This window comes from Patagioenas fasciata, chromosome 3, assembly GCF_037038585.1.
Source record: "Patagioenas fasciata isolate bPatFas1 chromosome 3, bPatFas1.hap1, whole genome shotgun sequence".
NCBI lineage: Eukaryota > Metazoa > Chordata > Aves > Columbiformes > Columbidae > Patagioenas > Patagioenas fasciata.
In genome coordinates this window covers 54,275,049-54,302,126 of record NC_092522.1, presented here as the reverse complement: position 1 = coordinate 54,302,126, position 27,078 = coordinate 54,275,049, and the positions used below count along the sequence as shown (strand labels likewise).

Here is a 27,078-nt window from a genome sequence, read left to right as displayed (position 1 = left end):
TACCCTTTTGTAAAAGGTGAATGGATGCCTTTCTAAGATGCAATGGGGTTACACTGGCATTGGTTCTGCAAAAATATCTGTATATTAAAGTTAAAACTGAAAAAACTAGAAACTGACCCAAGAGATGCACTAATGTCAAAAGCTCCAGCCCTATGGCATAATCCTTCATCCGAAAAATTAAGGCTATATTTAGTTTGCAAGTTCATGTTTTTATTAGCAAAAATCAGCTGTGGCTAAAACAATCACTATCAGGGTAAAATTGTTATTTCAGATTAAATGAGCTTTTAAAACGGTATTTGCTTGTTTATGCACACAAGTCACTCTAATGTTTTCCCCAATCTACAAAGCTCCTCCAAATTCAAAGCCATTTAACTGATGTCATATCAAAGGTGTAGCTCCTTTTGTCCCATCACTTTTTGCCATAATGCATCATGTTGTGATTAACTGGATTACCATACAAAAACACTGTGGAAATGTAAATAAATAGGCTCTCATTTGGAAAACAGATCCCCACTGTTGTTCTGCTGTTTTATATACAGTGCTGAATTCTGCTTCAAACAGTTCCCTTCAAACAGAGAACACATCTCAGCAAACAACTTTTGGTTTTTTGTTTTTTGTTTTTCTCTTACCATGGATACCTTTAATCTCAGAGGTTCTACTACATACAAAAATTGATTAAGAAGTAACAGTAATCAAGTAATCAAGCAGATAGCTAAAGATATAATCACGGGAAAGAAGAGCTCAGTTCTTTCCTTCTTTAGTAGCACTGAACTGGTTATTTCTTTTCTTTCTGGTTAGCTGCTCTGAAGGAAGTTTTCTAACAGTCTCTACAAAGCCAGCAGGAATTTCTGAACAAGCAGCTGTTTTTTTTTTTTCTTATTAGAAATAGATCTAAATGATAGAGAAAGTCTTATCTCTTATTCTACTTGTTGTTTTGTGTGTTTGTTTGTTTTTTAATAAATTGTCCCATCTTCCAAGCTTCATTTAAAAAAAAAAAAAATCAATCCAAAGCACTGGAGACTGGACTCAGTCTTCATTAATTGCTTCCATGCTCTGCTGCTCCCTGGATTCACAAATTTGCCCTGTCAGCACCAAATCTAGACTAGTTCTCCTCAGCCAACCTCGACATTTCAGCTGAAGATTGCTACACACTGAAATTTCCAAACAAATGTGCAGAGCATTTGATCTAGTGTGTCTGCTTCCATGCTCTCCTGAGTGAGCCAGAAGCGGCTTGGGCACCACTGCCCCATCCATGTATAGCAGCAGAGTCTTCTGGCTGGGACGTTCCTGGCACGTGTCCCATCCCCAGCCTGCTGAGGAGTGGTTTGATCAGCATTTGGACATGGGAGATGTCAGTGAAACACAGAATGCAGAAGCTACCGCTAATGGAGGTAGGGACTGAAAAGAGGAACCTTTACTGCATTGCACATGTTGTTACAGGAACCTCTTGGTTTAGAGGAATCAGGTGGCATGATTCTAATAAACTATGTTGCTTTCAGTGTCTTCATACTGAGAACAGCAAGTGAAGCCCATTATCTAGAGCAGTGATTTCTGAGGCTCTTGCAACTTTCTACCCAAATCCACAGCACAAAATACTTCCCTGCCTTTCAGGTCCAAAGTAATTTGCCGTAACACTAAATGAGGACATTAATTTAAAAAATAGAACAAACTGTGTCTTAAAAAAAAAAAGTAAAAAATAAATTAGGGGTGGGTTTTGAGAAGTGACTTCTAAACATCCTCCCTAAGATTATAATCCAGTTTTTGCATGGCAGTTTTACTTTGGTTTATAGGAATTAACAAACTGCAGCTGAAACTCTTCTAAAAGCAGTAAGAAGAGTCTGAAACAGCTTAACCAAAAAAACTCTAGATAAATGTAAAGAATCCATACTACGGGATCTCCCTCAATCTTACACAGGCCACAGAATCTGGGAGTCAAACAAGCACCATTTTAGACAGCAAAAGACTTTGTCATTGCTTTATTCCCATGTTCCATTGTAGTTGTAAGGTTCTTTCTTTTGTGCTTAATATGTCCCTCCTCTGCTCTTCCTGGCATGTGCCAGCCAGAAACCACTTCAGACCAGGATCCAATGCAGAACATGTTTTGTCCCAAGATGAAAGAGTTCCATGGATGAACAAGTGATTTATGAGCCTCTACATGACAATGCAACAAATATTTATACACAAAATGTGACTCAGTAGCAAATACTTGTTTGCAGAAAAAGGCTAAAGAAAGGAGCACCAGAGGCATAAAGAAAGATAAGATAAAGAAGCTGTAATTTATAGGCCTGGAGACCAGAGTTAAAGCAACATCTCAAAAGCAAATCTGCACTTAAAAAAAAACCTTACCAATTTCATTTAACAGATAATTTCAAATGACTGAATAGAAAAGGTCTGTAAAGTCTTGCAAACATTCTTGCAGAAGTCTGAACATGTACTTGGCTCTATTGAGAACAGTCTCACATGCAATCTTAAAACTCAGGCCCATGCTCTTGCAGCTGCAGCATCCCAGCAGTTCACAAGTGAACACAGGAATACAGGATTTCTTGCTATTTGACACTTACAGCTTCACTGTTGTCAAATGTATACTTGTTTCTCTTCTGCTAAGTCTATTACATTGTCTATTCAGAGTATCACTAAAATTTACTCCAATCAATGATTTTTTTCAAGCAATAATCCAATAAAAATATGTATTTTACATTTAGCAGTATAAGGATGTTCCAAAACTAATCCATCCAGTGTGAAGTCAAGGATTTCATATATACAATTCAGTTTTGGGAGAGTAAGAAAGCACAGCTGAATTTTCTTTTTATGAGGTGTATATATTTATGCCATAATAAAAAAAATTTAAAAAACAATTTTATTTTCATGACTGAAAACAAGTTCTCCATTGACCAACTTTCATTAGGCCAGCATACCTAACAAAACACATTATCAGTTGAAGTACGATTACTACATAAAACAGCCTTATTTTCCCTGATCTACTCTAACATCCCTTATTTTACAGCTGTGTGAATATATACTTATCTTGAGAGAAAAAATTCCCACTCTTTTTTTGCTGCTACAGAGATGACCTGCAAAATGAATAAATACTTGTTGGGTTGTTTTTATTTCTGATAGAGAAGGCTTAGTTTTCGGGGTTTATTTAGTGTATTCTTATGTACTCTATACATCTTTTTCTTCAACAATACTTGCTGGGTCTTTGCTTTTTGTGTAGTTTTCATTGTAATAAAAGGCTAGTGTATGCTGCAACGTTTCTCTGCTTTAGACTTTCCTGAGTGCACAGAATCCAGTACCAGCTCTGCAGCTCTCAGGGAAAGTGATAGTCTGTAAAAAACAGCCAGTCGTTTGCTTGAACTCCATGAAAAGTGGTCCGGAACCTACAAACAGAATGACCTTCGTAGATTTCCAACTATTTTTCAGACACTTAGACAGGGAGCTATTACCTGTGGTGGAAGTGCTTATTTTCTAGATCTTTTGATTATAGATGTGAACAGCAAAAGAGTCTTCCAGAAGGGATTCTTCTGTCAATCTAAGAAAAGAGAGCTTTCCTGGTAGCTTAAATGTGAGGAGACACCTTGGTTCTGCAAGAGTACAGCTCAGCAAAAAAAGCTGGCAGTTGATTTCCAGACTTACCTGAAATTCAAACAACATTCTGAGGCTCTAAAGGCGATTGTCAAAGAGACCTTGTCCTGAAAAAGAAAATGGTAGACTGAAGATGAAAAGCACATGGAATATCGCCTGGGAGGAACAGCTTTCTTCTACCGTCATGCTGGAAGTCATGACCATAGATTCAAAGGGATGGTGCAGTAATGATCTAAGGACTAGATTAATTTCCCACAGCAGGACTGCGTCTTTTATGATCAGTGACAAGGAAGAAATGTACAAAAGAGAAGCCTCTAAAAAAAAAATCCTTAAGGGATCTAAGGGTGGAAAAAGAATGAATTTTCCATGTATAGGAGGTACCTAGATTGAGCTGCTAATATACTTTGTAAGAAGTGGTGGAGAAGCTGCCACCATGATAATCAATGCAGAACAGTAAAGCTGTATGAAACGGGGAGAGAGATGGAGACATGCACTACACTGGAAATCTGAATTTACCTAGTGGAAACATTCATGGTCTTATCATGTCTTTCCTGACTGGGGACTGGCAAGAGTAGTCAATCTGTAAAGCCTCCCAGCTCCTGCACTGTAAAAGGCAAAGAGAGGTTCAGTGAAGAGGTGGCCTTTTAGCCTTCTAAAAAAAAGAGGCAAGGATCTAGATACCAAAAATGTCTTGGTCAGCTGGCAGCAGCAACTGCATCTTTCTTTACACTCTGTAGAGCACTAATAGAGTTGGCACCTGAGAAACAGATGTATCAAAATCTCTAGAGAATTGAAAGATTATTTAACACAAAAACTGAAACAGAAAACTGACTCCTCTTGTTGGTGTAAAGGCCAAGTGGCAGTCATGAGTCCTGGAACCTGACTCTTACAGTGACATCCCAACCTGCTGTTAATGATCCAGTAGTTCAAAATAACTCAGGCTGAACAGTAAAGGTAAATCTATACCAATTAACAAATCTCTTGTTCAAATCATCACTTCGACAGAGTAGTCAAAGAGAAGTCTAATGAATTCCACATCTTCAGCATACACTAAATAGACAGAGAGGTTTAGGTTGGACATTAGGAAAACGTTCTTCACCCAGAGGGTGGTGGAGCACCAGAACAGGCTCCTCAGGGAGGTATCACAGCCTCAAGTCTGACAGTGTTCAAGATTGGACAACACCCTCAGACACATGGTGTGACCTGTGGGGTTGTCATATGCAGGGACAGGAGATGGACTCAGTCATCCTTGTGGGTCTCTTCCAGTTCAGGACATTCTATGATTCTATGCCATCTGGGCCAGAAGTGAGCTTTTAACAGATTCAGAGCACAAACCAAGATTTCTTCTCAGGCAGGGGTCTTCCGGATGCACAGGGTCACCATCAGTAAACTTACAAACTTCCACAAAATGACAGTCATTTTATTAAATGGGGCTCTAATCACCTTTCCTTCTCTCAACATTAGGTCTTCTGTAGCACTTCTGTAGCAGCTACTCAGAAGAGGACCTGCCAATGATGCAGGCTCTCATGAGAAAGATTCTTGGAAAGAGACTAGGGAAGGGGATGGCTGATGAATGAAAGCTGGGCAGAGTAATCATATTGAGGCCTATTTAATTGGATGATTGCTGTTTTAGATAACACGAGTCGATCCCCAAAAAGCTGTTGGTTTGAGGAATGTGTTAATGAAGAAAAGGGAGATAATTGTGTGTTGAAATTGTTTGTAAAGCCTTCATGGACAGTGCAGGAAAATGCTAGTGCTTAGAGTTTCAAAGACAATTTATGTCTGAAATGTCAGAAAACAGATGATGGGGCCAGCTAATTTGCATGGGAAGGAATAGCAGTAAAGACAGAAAAGGGATTCCTCATTAATAAAGGAGGACAACAGTCCCAGGAGGCTTGCCATCACTCTGCAATCTCTAGCCATATGAAAGGCTTTCATATGGAAGGTCTGGAGAGACCTTTCATTATATTAATAGACTGCTTTTACTCATTTAATTCCTGAACAAACTTTCTTCCTTGAAAATGGTGAATACGGGATCTCATTTCTAAGAATTTGTTAACGTGACTTCCTAAGAAGCTACAGCATCAGTGGGGAGTGAGGAAAAGGTTTTCTCTCTTATGCTTCTCACCACTGTTAAGGTTACTAATTGTGCAGGGCTCCACAGATTTACAACTTCAGGGAACAAGACAGGAATAAGAATCTAATTCATGTCTTGCTTATAATAACAAAAATCACAAGCAATAACATAATAGCTAGATCATGGAATTAATAGACAATTGAACTGACAATAGATAATCGTGATAGAGAATGGAATTTGGGCTGTGTTCTAGAGCAACTTGGAAGCACATTAAAAATTGTATGATTATCTTAATGAAAGAACAAGAAAAAGTAAACCCCTGGGAATTTAAGCACTCAGTAAAGCAAAGCAAAATATCACCTCCATAATTCATAAAATCATACAATAATATTCTAAAACAAAGAAATAGGGTTTAGAGAAGAAATATTAATGTAATAAAACAAATACTGTAGATTTGAGAAAAAGCTTCATTTGACCTAGATAATACTGTCAAACAAGTGGCTCAGCAAGTGGCTTGAATATCATCCCATCTCTCAGCATAACTCTCATGGAAAAAAAATAAATTGTGGATTTTTTTTTTATAACAGTTTTGCAGGCAATGAATTTTTCTTTTCAAGATTAAATTCATGTGAGACCACTGGAAAAGGAGAAACAAAACATTGCATTACTAATGCCTGTACTTAAAATCCAGGTAAGACTCACAAACTTGATCAGGTGCAACTTGGCTTTCTTTGGCTCAAGAGATGGATTCTAGGTGGAATGCTCTGAACTACAGAATAAAGGTGGGGAAGAAAACAGGACAGTTTAGGTTAGAACAGTCAGGAGAAGTAGACTGTGGCAATTTTCCAGTGGCTGTTTCTTCATCTCATTTCTGAAGCTGAATGGTCATTGATTGGCAGCATTCCCACAGCTCATACCTGTAGCACCCTGGTCACAGAACACAGTCATCTTTTTTCTCTCGCCTAGCACAGGATACTAAGCTCATTAAGCTGTTTGTTCACTGAGAAAGTCCTAACTGACCTGGAGAAATCAGCATGTTGCTCTATGTTCTCAACATGTGCAGATGCCAAGTGACAGACATTGCATATTGGAGCCACACTGTGAGCAAGGAGTGCTGGTCCTTGAAATCAGCAACATACATATGTGTGTGCTGGCCTGCAAGATAATGACTCTGCTAAACTGTTGAATTTGATATGTAATGCTAGAATCTTGCAGGAAAGGAGAAAGTCATTATGAAAATAAGCAGATACACCATCAAAAGGCTTTTTGCTTAAAATATATTCTGAAATTGTAAATGCTTTGTTATACTACTATTTCTGTATGCATTAGAATTTGCTTTACTGGAGAACACTAAGGAATACATTTCTACTCCCTGACATTTGCTAATAACTAAGAAGTAATTGATAGTAATCAGTGTTCATGCCTGCTGTTAGAAATCACAGACTAAATATCAGCATTACGCTGTGACAATAGCCAACACTGATAGAGAAAGACATTTAGCCTGTAGAAAAAATACATTATTAATGTATACTTCCTAATGATTTTCTAATGGGGGATAGTTTATGCTGAATCAGAAGGTACATAACTTCATAATTACATAACATGAACACATTTATTTTGACAAAGTGGAAAAATATTTTCCAAAAGTCCACACACTGTAGGGATCAGGGGAATGGTGAGGGCATAAGAACAGCAAGTAAGTGTTTTAGGACTGGCCAGACTGAAGTAGGAAGAGGGACGGAAGAGAATGAAACCATCTGCCAAGGCAAGCCTGGGGAATGAGGGCCCAGAAAAAGAAGTGACTTGAGCTCCAGAGAGCAGAGCTCGGTGGAGGAATTTCCAAGAGCTAAGTCTACCCAAGGGGCAAAACTGCCTCCAGTATAGTCCTAGTAAAGTCGTCTTCATCTATTTTTAGCTCTTGCACTACATTATCTATTTAAAAGAACAAAACCACCTGTTAACTTACTAAAAACTTAACTCTTGTTTTACTTTGATGGGCCTGGGCTTTGAAGGCTGAAGAATATTTCTTTTCAGTGAAGCAGAGTGCATGCACATGTTTGTTTTGAAAGAAAATTCAGTGTTTGGAGAGGGAAAAATTACTTTGTTCATTTTTTGATTGCTGTGTTCCTTCTATTAACTGAAAAGGGAGCAAGCACCAAAGAGACGATATTTAGGAGGTTAGATTTCAAGGCTGTAGAAAAAGAACAATGGTCTCTGTAAATGATTATCCAAACAAAATCCTTCTCCAGTTATTTTTAATCAGCAGAGGTCACATATATGTCTGATAGAAGCAGACATCTACTTTGGCCTTCTTAAGAAATGCTGCAGCATGGGATTTCTTTTTTTGCCTGCTTTTAACAAAGAAAAAGAGCCTGAATGGATCACAGAATGAAGCACAAATTTCAGTTATCTTCCATCTTCCCTATCGCTTTCTATTCAAGGCTTAGTTTGGTCTTTCCACTAGATCCTGAGCTTTGGTATTTTGCTCTAAGGATTCGAATTTTGATAATACTGACTGAGCATTTATCTACCTAGAAAAATTCTACCAAATAAGGTCATAGCAAGTCAAATTCCCACAGGATTTTTTTATTCTAGTTCTTAAGGGTTTATAGCTCAGTTTCAACTACCTTTAAAGTGAGGCAAGCAAAACCAAAAAAAAAACCACTTCCTTCTATTGGAAAAAGACTATCCAACTAGCATTTGGCAGTAACGGGTATGCTACCTGTTAAATTCTACTGATTTAAAATCACATCCAAGTATAAATTAATATCTAAGTATATAGCTCTGTCCTTGATATGCTTAACTGCCCAAGTGTGGCAGCAGGATTCAAAAAATATGACATTTTTTCTTTCTGCGGAGAAATACCCAACGGAGACAATACCAGATGTGTTCAATGACTGGGTCATATTTTATTTTAAAAAAATAAACATTTTGAGAAGGAATGAGCAGGACTTTTCAGCTGTTTCCAAAAAGCCATGTTAATATTTTGACATGAAGGTTCCCGTTTCCTAACCTGAAGAGAAATAGTGAAGTTGTCACAAGGAATGACAAACCTTTATCTGAAAAAATGACATCCAGATAAAACCTATGCTATAACTATTACCTCAGAACATAAAACTACAATAGCACTCACAGTTACACAGGTGATTTTATACATTGTTCAAAGTCTTTCTAAAGTCTACATGTCCTTGATATTTGCTCCTGCCAATGAACTAAGGTAAAAAAGTGACCCAACACTTCTAACATAGCATCTCCAGAAGCTGAAGAAGTAAAATAAAAAGTATAAATGATGCAAATATTCTACCAGCCTGGAGTTGAGATAATATTTGTCTGAAATTAACAATTTCAATGAATTAGTTACTAACTGAAAACTAATACATCATATACTGGAAATGAAGACAGGAAGTAGCACGAGCAATTGAAGAGTTTGTTCGTGTGGAGGGTGATTGCATTTTGGAACAAGTGACTAATTTGTTAGTTCAGGAAAGAGTTAGCAATAAACACACAGCAACAAATCATGTTTTTGTTTGTTTGTAATAGAGACACACACAGATCTCATTTATATTTCATAAATTTCAGTATTTTCTAACCTAGTCTTTTCCTGGCATTTACCAAGTCTGTGTTATTATGCATTAGAAATTTGCAGCAAAACATGCTAAAATATTGTTAGCTTGTAGTACCCTGAAATTGGCTAAAAGAACATTTTTTACATCCAGAAACTGTCAACTGATTTGGAGTTTTATTCGGAAAAAAATTATCTTTCAAGCTAAATATGCACACATTTTTTGTCTGATTAATTATATTTAAAATTCATTAAATTAAAATTTATTTAGAATCTTCTTCGTAGTTAGGAGGCAAAACATAGTATCAGCTATTACATACTTCACGTTGCAAAGGCAATGCACTCTGTCATCAAGAATGGGATAAATCCGGGCATGGTTTGAGGTTTTTTCTCTCTGCACCTCCAGCAGCGATTATCTCTACAAGGTACATCTGTTAGAGGTTCCCAGGCTTTCCAGACAAGGGAAGGAGATGCCAGTGTACCAGGATGAGTTTCTGATGCTGTTCTGGTATGACAGAAGCATGAGCTGCCTGACGGCTCAGGTGTTAAGCACTTAGAATTCCAGATATCCACAAAATATCCTGTGTCTGGATACGTTTCTTTTGAACAATTGCTCTGTTCTGGTAAAACCATATATCAAATAAATACCTGAGCAAATATAGCTGTTCCCAGATAATTCCATGTTACTTAGGAGAATACAGAGGTTTCATTCATTTGGTGCTCAGCTATTGGAAAACCTTAGAGTAAGACAGGGTATTATACTCTAAAGCTTGATTCCATATCTTCTCGTCTTGAAAGCTGTTAGCAACTGAAAATCAGCATAAAAGGGAAGGATGGGGAAATGATTGCTTCCAATTTCAAGCAAAGTAACTCCTACCTGAAAGCTTTGTTTTTTCTGCTCATCTAAAATTTGAATACCATTCGTTTCTGAAACATAAATCCGAATTGAAACAGCTAAGCTTGATTTTATTAGAACCAGTAATACATAAGAAGCCTTAAAACCGGAACTTGTTATTAATAATAAATGTCCTACTTTGTTTATTTGTTATGTTTATACTTCTATTAAGACCACAGGAAAACAGTTATATCTTAAAGAAAGCTGATTGAAAACAGTTCTTAGTTAATATTAATTAATAATGTGCAAAGGCGTCTCACACGTCAGACTTGCCAATAAACTTAGAGTATTAACATTTTTTACAGTTTTGCTTAAACTTGTTAATTATTATTGTTTACTCCTTCCTTCAAAGCCTGCAAGCAGAGTACACTCATAAACGAGGCAGCAATTGTATTCTGTTTTTCTATAGTTAATGTGATTCCAAGTGTTCAACACAAGTCATACACTTGCCTACCCAGTCTCTTTTTCAGTTGTAGGGGAACACCATAGCAAAAATATAAGCACATGTTCAGCCATTTTGGAAAGTGTTTTGACAATATTGATACGGATTGCCAAATTACTCAAAATTTGAAAAAATGTAAGAGATGTAGTTAAGATAATTACTTACTGTAAATAAAAACACCAGTAAAAAATTATTAACTTGCAATGAAAGTTCCCTCCCAAATTTTCCCAATACCTACAACAGGGCAAATGAAACAGTGGTGTTGGGGCTAACATTCTGCTGGGAGCTAGAAAGAATAGAAAGGCATCTATATATTGTACATTCAATAGGTGCAGGCTACATGAGATGTAAAAATTGCTCATGGTTCTGAAACTTGCTAAATTGCCTTAAAACCCCAAACGCAAATGAATTACACACTACAGTGCTCAGAAAAGTAAGTTCTATATACTTTGTGGACACAGATATACATTATTTTGAAAGCATGGCATCCCCTACAGAAAACTATAAAGAGTTACTACTTGTAATAATGATATGAAACTGAAACCAACTACATCTGCCATTGTAATTAATTCACTATCATACAATATTACATTGATATTATTTTCTGCAACACTTAGTAATACTATATCTGGAGATAGTTTCTTATTGAACAAGTAACAAACCAACAGTATATTCTGCTAATTTAGTGGAATATTTTGGCTCACAAACTCACAGAGTATGAACTAGATCTCTGTGCTCTCTTTCCTCATTGTCCTGAGCTACCATGTTCTGCATCAGTAGGACAGCCCTGAGAGACAGCAGGAAAACAGTCGTGGTCCCCTCTTTAGTGCAGAGTGACTAGAGATGCAAATTAAATTTTTGGTACAGTGACTGACTGCTCTATATCAAACTGAATCAGGAGCTCCTATGAGTTTGAGCTTCTTTTTCATGAATTTCAATTAATTCTGTGTGATCTATTTCTTTCAGCCTCAAAAATATCCTAATCATACAGATTAATCAAAATTAAGTTGTCAGAGGACTTTGGTAATTAGCTCTGTAGCAAGTAAGAAAGTCAAGGGCACATAAAGATTCAACCTTTGGCAATATTACCTGTACGCCTTTACTGCCTAAAGCGGCCATCTTAATGTACATGGTCATCTTTAACATATGCTTTTGCTTTCCAGCTGCTCTTATATTATTTCAAAATTAACAACTGAAAATAAACTGAGAGTAAGCTTTAGCTACTATCCACTGACATAACACATTATAAAAGACACATCTTCCCACTGAACTAAAAAGGAAGGTTGCTATAGGCAGGAGGGAAGAACATCATAGCACTTCAGTTCTTCCACAGAACACTCAATTTAAAACATAAACACTGCTTTACTTGTAGCATTTGACCTATCTTACACAGAAGTGTAATATATCACAGGAGAGGTAAAGTATAGAATGAACAAAAGCATCAAAGCCCACAATTGTAAATGCAAGTTTGGTAAAAAAGAATGCAAGTTTGATTCATGCTCATTCAGCTCCAGCTTAGGAAGTCTCCAAAAGGCTGGTCCATGACACCTCAGATCATCAACCTGAACTCTGCATTGGATGAAATCTTGACTACCGCAAACACGTTTGAGATCAACAACGAAAAATGCTTGAACAAAAGGGAATAAGAACTGTGTCCAGAAAGCATTTTTTCTTACAGAGTCAATGCATCGTGACTACACAAGAAAGAACCTCTAACATAATCTACACAACAGTAGAGTACAATACAAAAGAAGCAATATTGGCAGATTGCACTGTCATTATTTGGCCTCATAAGAGTAGGTTGTAGTGTCTCTTGCAGTTCAAACCCTGCAGTTCACATTCCAAGACAAAAGGCTGGAAATGAATTAATTCATCTTGATACAATCAAATCACATAGATGGAACTTAGTATTACAACGAAAAAAAAGGATAAAAATTAATTAGCATAAATAAATTCCTATCAGAATCCTAGAATGGTTGGGGTTGGAAGGGACCTCTGGAGATCACCTAGTCCAACCCACCTGCTAAAGCAGATTCACCTAGAGCAGATCACACAGGAATGTGTCCAGGCAGGTTCTGAATGTCTCCAGAGAAGGAGACTCCACAGCCTCTCTGGGTAGCCTGTTCCAGTGCTCTGACACTCTCACAGTAAAGAAGTTTCTCCTCATATTCAGATGGACACTCCTATGCTTCAGCCTTTGCCTACTGCCCCTCATCCTATCATTGGGCACCACTGGAAGGAGTCTGGTCGCGTCCTTCTTGACACCCACCCTTGAGATATTTATAAACGTTCCTGAGATTTCCCTCTCAGCCTTCTCTTCTCCAGGCTGAACAGACTCAGCTCTCTCAGTCTCTCCTCATAAGAAAGGTTCTCCAGACCCCTGATCATGTTTACAGCTCTCTGCTGGACTCTCCAGGAATTCCTTGACCTTCTTAAACTGGGGAGCCCAAAACTGGATGCAGTAGTGCAGATGCAGCCTCACCAGGGCCGAGTAGAGTGGGAGGATAAACCTCCCTCGACCTGCTGGTCACACTCTTCTTAATGCACCCCATTATACCGTTGGCCTACTTGGCCACAAAGGCACATTGTTGACTCACAGTCAGTCTGCTGTTGACCAGAACTCCCAAGTCCTTCTCTGCAGTGCTGCTTTCCAGCAGGTCCACCCCTAACCTGTACCGGTGCCTGGGGTTATTCCTCCCCAGGTGCAGGACCCCACACTTGCTTTTGTTGAATTTCATCAGGTTCTCCTCTGCCCAGTTCTCAAGCCTATCCAACTCTCAGTGGGTGGCAGCACAGCCCTCTGGTGTGTCAGCCCTTCCTCCCAGTTTGGTATCATCAGCAGACTTGCTGAGGGTGCACTCAGTCTCTTCATCCAGGTCACTGATGAACAGGCTGAACAAGACTGGACCCAGTACTGACCTCTGGGGAACCCCACTAACTACAGTGCATGTCACAAGCTTTTCCTGACTTACATGGGAAACTCAGCAGCCTGACATAGCAAAATAAGTCATTTTTTTAAATGCCATTTTAGTCAATAAATGGAAGAAGTCTTATTCAAAACAATATAAAGCTAAAGAACTATGGGGAATATTGAGTTATAGCGATGTTAAAATACAGACTTCAGTCTCCTTCCTGTAGTGTAATGAAGTCAGGATATGACACACAATTCTTCAGCAACAGGACCTCGCACGCTGTTCCAGGAGTGCACCTTTTGAAATGTCAGCATGCCAATGCCATTTTACAAAGGACTGAATGAAGCTACAACAAAGAGATTTCAAAGTTGACAACGACAAAACAAGCCCCAACAGCAAACTTCATCCTTCTCTCATTTTAAGAAAGGTTATTTCTCTCTTGAAGCCTCTGTTTGCTAAACTAATGCAACTTCTCTCATGAAAGCAGCACTAGAAACCCCTGTATTGACAGATAAACCTCCAGTACAGTCCAAGTTTCAAACTCTGGATGCTGGCCTCACTGTGAGCCAGCGTATATCCTGTGGGGATATTACTGTTCTCTGCTGCTAGAAAAGTTCAATTTTTAGCTTTAACTATAAATACACAATACATGACACAAAATTACCTTACAATGGAAGGAGTATGTCTCCTAATGCAGTGAAACAATAGAACATATGAAAGTTCCCATAAATGTGAACAAAGTGAAATCTCTCCAGTCCTATATTTCATTTATTTATCAATAGCATTTTTTCAATATTTTCTATAGCCCACAGGGGCCTCACAAAGTCAATCTTTCTTTTTAATAGAAAATTTCTGAGAGATTTGAATTATGTCAGGAGATAAGTAATTCACAGACTACTTTATGACTGACACATTTACACCCAGAGACGCAAGGAGATTAAATCCTGTGGCTACTTGAGGTATGAACCCATTCTGTGTCAATCTTCCTCCATTTGTTTCTGGAGACTGACATTGTGCAGTGCTCACCAGTCAGAAATACATCAATCCTTCAGAGAAACAGGAGAGGGAACTTTGATTTGCATTCTCTTAAACAGATGAGATCAGCAATGAATTCTATTGGAAATGAACACTTCTGGGGATGCTGCTTTTATTACCTCTGCAGTGATAAAGGATGGCATTTACAGAATGGTCCTCTGAAAAGCAAGTGCACAAATCATTGCAGGCATATAGTGTAGGTACCAATACAGTTAAGTGTCAAGGCATCCAGCCTCTCCACTCTTCTGAAATCAGAAATAGAACTCAGAGCTCTAATTTATAATAAGGTGAAGTGCTTACCTGGCTGAATAGTGCTTACATGGCCAGCATTTCTTGTTGAAAATATATCCCACCAAATCAACAGTTACCGATTCAACCTCTCCAAATCTTGTTTCCTATAATGTATTTAGAATTGCATGTAATTCTCCACTGCATAATTCTTCAGTTGCCATGTGGGTTTATAGGATAACAATTCCCAGTATCTGCCTTCATCATAAATTGCAATATTGAGTAAGCTGAGGAAGTTTAAGTTTAATATTTTCTTTCAATTTATTGTTGTAGGTAACGCATTCACAGCCTAGCTCAAGTCAGGTAAATGAGCTGGAGTATTTACTAAATCAGTTTCCCAGACAACAGACTTCCATGGATTACTGCTCTTCAGTTTGGATTTTTTTTTTCTTCTTTAAAATTGTACTGAATAAAGCTCCAGGTTTTTAATTAACACACACACAAATAATCATTTTGCAAGGTATGGGTGTTTAATGTTATTTGACGATATGCTAAAGAAATCACTTGGGTCTGGTGACCCACTAAGTGGGTCTACCACCAAAGTAGATTTCTGCATACAATGAGAGCTCCTTTGAAGGAGATATCATGTTCATCTCTGCTATTTTAGGTGTCAGGCTTTGAATGTAGTTTTTATATTGTCCCCAAGTAGCCTTACATTGCAAACTATATTAACACATTGAAAATTTCCAATTCTAATAGTTACTGGAATTTTTAAAAATGTTGGCTTACCAGTGGCTGCTGTCAAATCATATACTTTTGCAATTCAGATCTTTGAGTTTCCTTGCTTTTGCAGTCATCTCTAATAGATCTTAACCTTCACTTTGCCTCGTGCTTTCCTGTTAGGTAGGACAACCTCATCTCCTTCATATATATAATAGATTTTTATTCAGTTGCTCATTTAATCTTCCTCACATTAAGTAAATGCCGTATAATTAAGCATAAACCTCTCTGTCAGACCTTTCCAGTCTACCTCACTCCTTTTTATCTGAAATTCCCACAGTCCTTCTAGCCTTCTGATCCTCGGTCTTGAAATGTTTCCATCAGCATGGAACATATTTGTACATATATGCTTTCTTCCCCTTCTTATTCTGCTACTCTGTTGCACCACTTCCCCTCTTCCTGTGTTTTGATAGTGGAATATATTTAAAATCTTCCTATCAGAGCACAAAAATTTGCAAAATTGTTTAGAGAAATCTAACAGAAGTTTCCACTACTACTTGTTGCCCAGAAACAAAAATTACATGAAATGTTACATAAAAGTTCCAGTATTAAAAAGCTGAGCATCTTAGTACATTCAGGCACTGCAGTTTTCACTACTAATAAAGAAAAAGGGGATACTTTCACAAAGCATAAGGTTTCCAAATACATATAACCGATTGGTCATTTTCAATTCATTCGTTGTCATCTACTGTCATTGAGACAGTTTTGCTATAAAATTCTGAGACTAGAAACATTAAGATGTTTTAAAATTGCATTGATTCTTCCTTTCCTGAAGCTCAGACAATTTAAATTACGTGTGCTTAAGCTGTAGTAATAAACACGCTGCTATAAGATTAACAGTAAACAAAGACCCCAAATCAGTGTCCAGGGTAATGAAAATAATTCAAGAATAAAGGTTATATGTTGTTGCTTAAAGAGGAAAGCAGCTATTATTTTCTGTACTTAAACATACTTGTACACATTTGCCTGTTTTGTACTTACAATATGCTGCATACTGTGAAAGATACAAATGAATAGATGGATATGTTAAAGATGCTAAGGTAGTACAGTAAAAATATTTTATAGGATAATTTGGGATGAGCTTCATAAGAAACAAATCATGAAATCAGAGCTCTGGTATATCACGCATACCCAATATACAACAATAAAACTTTTATATGTTTCCATCATGCTGTTTTATGTCGAACAGTTAATAGGGAAAAACTGTACTAGAAATGTTTTTGAAGTTTAAAGATGTTTCATTATTGGTATCTTTTTTTATATTAATTCTGTCATAAAACTAGCAGCTGTGGTGTCATGCACATGTCCCTTCATGAGAAGTGTAACCTTAGCAACCAAAAAATTGCCAACATTTACATACCTTTTCAAAATTACCTAAAATAAGGTTATAACCTTTTATACATTATCACACATATATAGACAAACTGATATGAAGACACACGTGAAGTCCAATATCTCGCTAGAGGGTCTAGCTGTTTTCCTGCCAGGAACACAAGTGTCTGAGATGAGACAGCTCTCCCAGATCTCCCACAAGGTCCCCTCCACTGCCTGCAGATTATCCTGTAGCTCTATAGCCTCTTGCAGATCTGTCGGCTTCTTGGTTAGATACAAGAAGATCAGAAAACAAGGAAGTCAACAGTTAGTACAGAAACACATCATCCAATGAGAGAAGAAACCATAAGTAGTTCACTGGCAGGCAGAGAGGATCTGCAAGCCAACTTCATTTTCTCCTTTGCTCTCTGCCCTTTACTTCATAGGTTGGGAAAGGGAAAGATCACAAAGAACAATTTGTTTCTGAAGCTGGTTTAACACTGCAACGGGCAACAGATATGGGATGGAAACAGGATTTCAAAGAACTGGAATTGATTGGGTGTCAAGGTTTAAGGCAAGGGGGCAATAAACCATGGCAGACGCTCCCTGTTATCCCCTCAGATCCCACCACTCCTTTCCTTTAGATCGGAAAGATGATAAGAAAGATAAGGGGAAAGGAAGAGAGACTTAGACTTCAAGTTGGAGCATTTTAAAGGGTTTTACTAATGCTACTAATAAATAGAGAATATATATACAAAATACACAAAACCACTCTTGAGTGCTCGATGTGGAGTTGGCGTCACTCCAGCAGCAGGAGCTGGGTGTGCGGAGCTGGCAGCTCCAGCAGGTGCAGCTCAGGCCCTGGGAAGTCATGGGCGGGACTTCACAGCAAACCAGAAACTGTCTTTCTTAGCTACCATAGTAATAAATCTAAACATGAGCTTCTTCAGCATTCTGTTGGTCTCTTATCAGCACCAAGTACAGCATCCTAGGAAAAATATGCAGGCTAAAACTCAGAAAAGTACAGCCACCTGGAAGAACTTAGCTGAAAGAAAAATCACTGGTCTTGTTTTTAACAAAACCAGGCCATTGGGAGAGGCAGAAATGGAAGTAGGAAAAGTTTTTTGAACTGTGGGAAACCAATAATAAGAAAAGCAGTAAAAGTGAGAAAAACACTGATCAATTTATTCAGGAACAGCACTGGAAACTGGACTGAGCAGGAGAGGGAGTAACATCCATACTTCATGGATGGAAGGTACAGCATTTCACACCAGCTGAGGAGCTTCCCTGGGACAGTAAGGATTGTGTGTGTGTATGAATGAAAGAGAGAAAGGGAGAGAGAAGAGAAAGAGAGAGAATGAGTGAAAGAGGAAATGAGAGGGAGAGATAATGAGAGGCACAGTGCTGGCTCATGGAAACTCAATGGCATCACTTTCACTAAGTCACTGGAGCCAACGTTTTACCTGAAAAAAATGAAATAACAATCTGCTCTGGATATGAAGAAAATTAAAATTGTGTCATTTGTGGGACAGACATTTTTGCCACCTTATTTAGTCTAAATGAAGAGAGAAAATTATATTGCTCTGGTTTTTTACTTGTTACTGAATTTTTTTTTCTAACATTTCACCTTCATTTTTTCAACAGGCTTTTCGAGTTCCTAAGAAAGCTTCTAGAAATTCTAAATTTATCAAGGGTTGCTCCAATAAAACGACATATAAGGAATTATATAGCTACGTTTGTCTCAGTAACTCCTAAATTAATTGTCTTCTTTCTCTTTAAGCCTGAATTGGAGTTATTTTTTTTAGGATGATCAATGTGATTTTTCTGTCATGGCTCCTTTGTTGTCATAATCCAACAACTCTGTTCTTTTGAGGAGTTATTTTCCTCCCCACTCCCCCCATCGAAGCTATTCCTAACAGTAATAATTCTGCATCTCCTACAGTATGGAGGCTCATCTGTGATGAAACCTCTGTAATTAGATATGAAGCATTTAAGTTTAGCCCCAGCATTTTCAATTAAAATGAGTGAGAAAGCTTGAAAAAAAAAATAAAATTAGAAGGAAACTAAATAGCTGTGTGACCTTGATAATTCCAAATATGAATGCATTACAGATGACATTTAAGACAATCAGAACTGTAAAAAATTAAGTAAAATGAAGACTGAAGCAAAGAAATTACAACAGCAAAGGATTACATTCTACCATTCTATTGAGGAGATAGATTTGGTATGCTGCTTGTTATTTTGAAATATTTTTCCAACACTGAAGTTTCCATATTTTCCTCTACGATTTTGTTTTCCGACATTAAATTCTCTATGCTAAATAATAATCCACACAATCTGTCACAATTTCCTATTTCTTAATCCAGTATTTTCACTATGTAAAGTCTTAAATAAATCATATTTTTGCTTGGTTTTAATGCAATACAAATAATGGACAATTATTGTTCTATTTAGGTTACAAATTAGAACATATACAGTGTCTATGGATCCTTCCTTAAAAATGTAGCCTACCAAAACAGTTAATACTATGTTTTTCTTTTGGGAAAATCGGAGAAAGAAGGGAGGAAATCTCCCTCTTACCCTTGAACTTCTGTTAATTCAACTATAGTTTTTGGTAATGGTGTGCAAAATACTTAACGCTTTCACCAGCGCAACTTACAAAGGTGATGACCGAAAGACATAGGCTGACCTTTCTTTCACTGTCATGATTTACAAACTCATAAAAGTTCTTACTCACGGCCACCACTTCAACAACTACAGGTTTCTGAAGTTTTATTTCTTATGTGTTTCCCTCCTGCACCTTAGAGCAGGATCTGAATTAAAAAAATGGACAGCACTGTAAACATATGAATTGGATTATATTCACGACAAGGGAGAAAGATTCAGCGAGTGCCTGTACAACGCAAGTATTCAGGGAGAAAACAAAAGCACATCTAATATTAGTGCAGTTTTCAAGATAATTCCACTCTGAAACACTGTACATGTTTTCAGAAGAACTACAGTGGTTTGCCAGAGGAGTTCCTTATCAATATAATGTATTTCACACAAATAGTATTGCAGTTTCTCTATCAGTCCCATGCAAAACAACCACTCTTCAAGAAATGAATTTCATAAAATTCACTTAATGGTCTCAGTGTAGTGAATTTTAGCTGCCTAAAAGAAACAAATTAAAAAAAAAAAAAAAAACAAAACCCACCAAAAACCCATCTGCTGCCTGAAGATGTTCCCACATATAAGAAAGTACTAACAACCATAGATGGAATGGAAATTAATTCAAAAGACTCCCAACTTACTGAAACTGTCAGCAAAATGGAAGAAAGAGAAACTCACTTTTAGAAATTTGGAAATTACTCTACAAGGGCAACATATGCCAATCAGAAATATTATTAGTCAGTAAGACTCCTATAAGAATACTGGCACCAGCAAATCTATTCCAGGGAACCATGAACCAGATTTAGCAGAAAACACAGATTCATCTCAGTACCAAAACACAATTCTAGAAATTGTATAGAAACTTGTAGAGAGTGCACACAGCAGAAATTTTGCAAAGAAAACCCTGTCACACTTCGTCCTGAACCATCAACAGACCAAATAAAACATATAAAAAATGTCAGAAGAATGCAGAAGGTACTAGCAAAGCTCAAGGCCATGCTGATGCTGCAGCCCCTTCAGACCTGGCCCTTTCACTTTCTGGAGTTAGCAAACTGCTTGAAGATAATTTATCCCTTATTTGGCTACATATAAATCTTTTTCATAGTCTCCTACTTCACATTGCATAAAAAGAATAGAACGGTAATGCATTAAAAGCAGAATGGAAATGTGTTACTTGGCTTGGAGGTCTAATTTATTAATGAATTTAGATCTCCATCTGCCATAACAATTAACAAGCAATTTATCCTCTTAAACAGATATGGAAAATCTGTAGATCTGATCAGGACCTGACTTAAAATCATACTAAATATGGCTACACGGTATTTTCCATATTCATTATAAGCATACAAGACCATGAGGCCCATCACAAGTCTTGGAAAAACCTACTCAACACACAGAGTCTCTGTTGTCACATACAGTGAGTCTGCATCCATCAAAAGAAGCAAGAGTAAGTAACACTGTTATCCACTCATTTAGCCAAGTCCATATCACCTGGCAACACAGACAGCATCTCTAGATCTCCTTTATTACTATAATATACCTAAGTATTCTTCATCTAGCTTTTTCTGGTTTGAAGAACTACAGTATACATCTCTTCCAGGTTTACAAGTAAAAAGAGATCCACGGGTCGATTAAATATTGACCCAAAATACTGGTTCAAACACACATACATAAAGTAATTTTCTCTTTGAATTCCACAAAGGGTGATTGATTCAGTCAGGATGTCTGTGAGCAAATCTCTCCCAACAGTGTTTACGTATGCAAATGTTGGCTCAACTGTATTCTGTAACCCACAAAACTGCTGAATATCAAAGATGTTCCTGTGAGTGATTTGGTATCCTACATACAAAACAGTAGTTTGTAACAAAAGGTACTACTTGTGCATGTCAAAAGACTCAGTCTAATCTAAGTGTTCATGGGTTTTGTCCTGGTTTTGGCTGGGATACAACTTATTTTCTTCCTAGTAGCTGGTATAGTGTTGCATTTTGGATTTAGTATAAGAATAATGTTGATAACAGACTGATGTTTTAGTTGTTGTTAAGCAGTCAAGGACTTTTCAGCTTCTCAGAGCTAAATTCCTGTGAAGTGTATGCTCCAAGCCTTGAGCTTGTGTTCCAGTCAAACACAAGCTAACTCTGATTTAGAAGCTATCTCAGTGGAGCACTGTGCTAAACTTACCAAGTCCTGCTACTAATCGTATCCTTTGTCTTTTTGTGTTTCGAGGAACTGTATTTTCTACATTTACCTCATAGAGGAAACACTGTCAAAAAGAAATGGTACTGGACTGGGAAACAGAAGACTTTATTCTATCCTTGTTTTGCTGCTGAGTGTGAACAACCCAGGCTACTGATTCTCTTCACATCATTTGTCTGTCTTACTCATTTATACTATAAGCCCTGCAAGGCAGGGAATATCTCTTACAAAATGTTTGCAAAGAGCTTCTTCACACAAGGGGATTTTGAGTTCTCCGAGAAAGGGCAAGCCTGTATTACTGTTTCTATTACCAGTAGTAAATTTTAAATTGTTTGCATTGAGGAAAATTGTGTAACAATAAATATTACATATTTTACTTCCAGAAGGTTTGTTAACTAACTCTGCTGTTCTTGGAGGCAAGGGCAATATTGTTGTAAACAGTCATCACCCATTACAACACTTCAGTGTTCCAGATAGGTGGCTATGTCCTGTTTATTCCTTTTGGTGACCCTGTTACAGTTCTGTTCTTCTTTTGCCCTTGTGATTGCTATGAGATCTTACCACTGTTCTCATGTACTCATGACAGCCTTCTGAAAGAATTCCTGTGTTGGATATATATTAATTAATTCTATTCATTCCAAAGTGTATTGTAATCAGCAGGGATTACATTAATCATTCTTTGGAATATTTAGGACCCTTAAACTGTCACCATTTGCTCTGCTTTTAGGAAGCAGCTTATTGCTCTAGTTCCTTCTTATGACATCCAAATTTTGCAGGTCTCATTCTTCATCCAGTCACTACCAATCTTTCCTTACCATGGCTCTAATTTCACTACTTGCCCCTTAGTCACTAGCTAAGATACTGATCTCCCCTGTGCACAGTTGAATCAGTATCTAATCTTCCTCTCTTTTTTCAAGGACAAAACACTTATCTGAGGTACCAAATTAAATGTCTCCACACATATTTCACTTGTATCCTTCGTACATTTTTTCTACTGATGTTGTTGATATCAAGTTACTTATTTAAGATCTCAACTTGGCATGTTCTTTCTTACAATAATTTCTCTTTAATGTTTGTCCATTCCGAATTCATTTCTTATTTACAGGTTTCAGCTACCACGAAAGATTTTTCCTTCTCTCCAAACAGGAAAACAAACATAGCTTTCACATTCTCAGTGATGTTTTGTATCAGCTGCCTGAGATCCTAAAGTAGCTGTCAAGAGAAATCAAGTTGTTCTATAAGCTGTGAAACCAATAAAGTTTGCTATCCTGGAGTATTTCCTATATCCCTGCCCCACACTCCTGTAATTATCACAGGTTTTCCCATGTCCTCTGTAATCTCATTATCTCTAATACTATCAGTTCTCCTTCCTGACCTCTAGATTCTCCAACAGTATCTTGGCCAAATAAGCTCAAAAGTAATTTGTGAAAAATAGAGGGACAAAGTGGTCTTACCAGAAATTCTGCATCGCTATAAAATAAAATAAAAGCATCAGCCGAGTACAAATCTACATTGCCTTTTTCTTGTTCTGCATGCAAATCTCTAGGTCTAGGAAACAAGAGAGAGTTTATTTGCTTGTATGTGATGTTAACTCTGAAATTACAGATGCAACATAAATGCCAGCAGTTAGTATTTCACTAGTACTCAAATTTTACTCCCATTCAGCTTCTTATGCAAAGAGCTCCAAACAGCCTACCACAAGAAGTCAAAGACCTCAACTGTTCTTGTGCTGACAAGTTTCCACAATAAATAAAAACACATACACAAATATATGACAGAAAAATCTGCAAACACAGAAGTAAAATACACTCCATTAAATATCATAATATAAAAACGCAGTTGATACATTACTGATTATATTAATCACTGCAATATTTAAGACACTTAAATACAGAATATGGATTATAGGATCTGAAACAGTTTTCGAACTTCCTATCTGCTTTAGAAGCCAAGGGTCAAAGCAATGAGTCTAGGTCCAATTTACCAAATCATAAAAAGTCTTGACTACACATGGTAATTCTGGCATTCCAATGAAATGAATTAAGTCACCAGAAGGCCTGTATATTTGGAAAGCAATTTTTAATTTAGCCTGGCAACAGGTAGCATGTTCTATCCGACAACAGACTTGGTTGCAAGAGTAAAACTGGGCCCAAAATCTGTGTTTCTTACTGACATTAAAAGCCAGTAATACCAATATCTACAGCTTTTCAGGAAGTGTTAAGTGGTTCAGAATCTTCTGACAGAACAACACAGACACCCAAATCTAGCAACAGGTAACTGGCAACTCCTACAATTCACATATCTTTTTTATTATTATTCTTACATTTTCATGTATATGTTTTCCCATATAAATCAGAGTAGCACATTGCCATTTATCCTATGAATACATGAATCAACACTATCTACAGGTGACGCATTGGAGATAGAGAACAATTCCTATTTCTATACCTTCCTTTGTGTGCTGAAACTTCCTGAAACTCTTTGCAAAGCAATAATATCATACTCAAGGAGGAATAGTGATAGGTCACCAATACAACAGTGACTTTCTGTGCCCAGACTTAGCAGCCATTCTAAATACAGCAATATTTCTGAAGTGTGAGGGCAAATTAATCTGAAATAGTTCTGCTTCTGAGAGATCTTTTATATAATCACCTGCACTAGTGCAGATTGCATCTGCAATTCTTTGGTATCACACAGAAAGACAGCAGTTTCATTAAATCTGTATTTGCACTCTGTTGAAAGGCCAGTAGGTTTCCCCAAGTTCCTCAAATATCTTGAATGTGTGACCTTATGCTAAGCCCTGGGTATCTGAGTGTACTGCCAAATCCACATACAGGATAAACAGAAATATTTATAAAGCAACTGCAGCAGGGCTGGTAATGGTAGCAAAGACAAGAAAGAAGTGGAACCTACCTTTCCATGCTTACTATTGCTCACCACAGATGAACACCCGTCTGCATTTATTGAAGAGAACAGTTAACTAACCTTCAGGAGCAGAAATTCAGATACCTACTTATAGCCACTCTTCCATGTTCCTGCTACTCACTTAGCTTCACACATATATGAGCTCAGCAGTCCGGAGTACACTTCTGTGGGCTTTCTGATCTGGAACCATCCCTCCAGCAGTGCATGCACCTGCACGCATGTGCAGCAGCACTCAGAGCAGCAGCAGCAGCCCTGTAGCTATCCTCCAGGGGTCACAATTGGGTTACAAATTCTATCAAATGTGATGACTGTGCAACCAGATTTAGAGCAATTTATTCACATCCTTCTTCATTAAGATTCAAATGGAATAAGTAAGATAGAAATTGAACAGATACAGAAATTGTGCATGGCTTGCTTCTGTAGTCAGTAAACATTTATTCACTACGCACAGCTCTCTCTCGTGCTCTCTCTCTCATATTCTCTCTCTTCCCCTATCCTTTCTGCTTGCTGTTTTAATGCATAATTAAGAAGGTCAGAATTAATGAAGCAGTGTGGAGTAAAGTTCAAGGAATCCCCAGGCACTATTTATTCTATTAGATCTCAGGCATGAATGTCAGATTGGCAGCATTAGAGGCAGAGGCAGCGTAGCTGGCAACAGTCCAGAAGCAAAGCTACTGAGGGAGACTTACCTGCAGTGTTAAGTCATTGCTGAGCTCCCTCCCTGCAAAAATCACCCGCAGCTGGTCAGCTGGAACTCCCTGTCGCTGGGCAACTGCCTCCTTCAGCTGGAGGATGCTGGCATCCGCACCAACCTCCACCGGGAAGCCGTGGCTGGAGTTGAACCTGACAAACACTGAACAAGAGCAAAACACCTGTTAAAGCAAGCTTTTCTCACAAGGTGTTTTCACTTGTGTGATGCGAGAGGCTTAGTCTGCAATTTCAGAGAGCGTGTACTATTTTCAGAAAAAGCTATTAATACTCAGTGTACTATTTTGAAACCCATCACAGAACAGTTAGTGACCAATAAACAAAACCCATGTGTTTCCCCTTGATAGTGTTTAAAATTACAGAAAACAGTCAGAATCAAAAGAGACTCAGGTAGGCAGCTGTCTCAGTAGTTGCTAATTGGCACAACAGATTTTCAGTTGAGTCCTAACCTTAGCAGGCATGGGGCACACACACTTTCTGTGCATTTTCCCACTGCATATAATAAATAAATGCAGAAAATTGAGGTATGCTTTACAGCAAAAATGCATTAAATAATACAAGGGAAGACAATTCCGTGTCACACAGTACAGCACAGTCATATAAACTGGTTTCCCACAGATATAATTCTACAGAAGATAATGATAGAAAGAAAACAACAGGCTAGCAGAAATGTTTGGGAGTGTTGTATTAGAGTGTGGTCTTTTCAGAGTTCACTAAAATATCTGCAGTACATAACTCCTGCTGGCATCCACCTTCAGTGCAGAAAATCACTACTGCACCAGTCATATAATTTTTAGAGCTGCAGCAACTGTTTTTTACATCCAGAGAAGTCTGATAAATAAACTCATAAGCTTCCTGCCATTCAGCTGGAAGAGCTGTTTTTCATAAGGAGTCTGAATGTGCTCATTGCGTCCACGGTCAGGGGAATGACTACAAGAACTATGAACAAGGAAAAAAACTTCATTATATCCATATCAGTCACAGAGACTGTACGAATGGTAGACATACAGTGAACCACTTCAAACAATGGCTCTGAAGCAAAGGAATTAGCAAAACCCAATATAAAACATAAAATAATTTAGATCAATTAGATAGTGGGTACCTGTCACCTAAACTGCTTGGGTATTGATTGAAACAACCAGTTTTCTTAAAGATTTATTTCCAATTCCCACTGCAATGTTTTAGCTGAAGATTTTATTCCTTTTCATTTTTGATGACTGACAGAAGCATAAGATCAAAAGTATCTATATAGTTTAAAGAAATAACTATTTTTAAAACTGAAAATCAGATCTTTATGATTTTTCAAACACATAAAGTCTACCTGACCACTGCAAAGTTGTCAGATGCATTAAAAGCAATTGAATATGGTTGAGAACAGTGATATTGTTTTGCTGAGCAAAGAATGTTGTCAGTATTTGCATTTTCACATCCTTGCCTCAGATTTGGCTCATCTTTAAGGGACACAGCTATATACCAATAAAATTTTACACAACACTTTAAGTTTTGCACTTTAAAGTATCCTCTTAATGTAGAGGAATGCAGGATAGCACTGCAGAAGGCTGCAGGATGCAGTACATATGCCCTTTGGTCTGTTACACAGTTTCCAGCTAATTCCAGCTAATGGGAACTGAACATATCCTGTCTTTCCAGAACGCTCATGATGCTCTATTGTAAATAACTTTATCTGGGCCAGTAGCAAAATATATAGTTAAATCAATGGGGAATATACTTTTTTATTATACTGAGTTCTATCTGACTATGTGCATGTATTTTTTA

General features: G+C 37.6%; 1 protein-coding gene across 1 annotated transcript in view; it reads right to left on the bottom strand.

Moving 5' to 3' along the window:
• Window positions 1-27,078, bottom strand: part of PRKN (parkin RBR E3 ubiquitin protein ligase) — a 717,498-nt gene that overhangs the window by 551,183 nt on the left and 139,237 nt on the right. Inside the window, exon 2 of the mRNA XM_065835898.2 lies at window positions 25,284-25,447. Coding sequence (XP_065691970.1) covers window positions 25,284-25,447 — 164 coding nt within the window. The remainder of the gene's footprint in view (window positions 1-25,283; window positions 25,448-27,078) is intronic.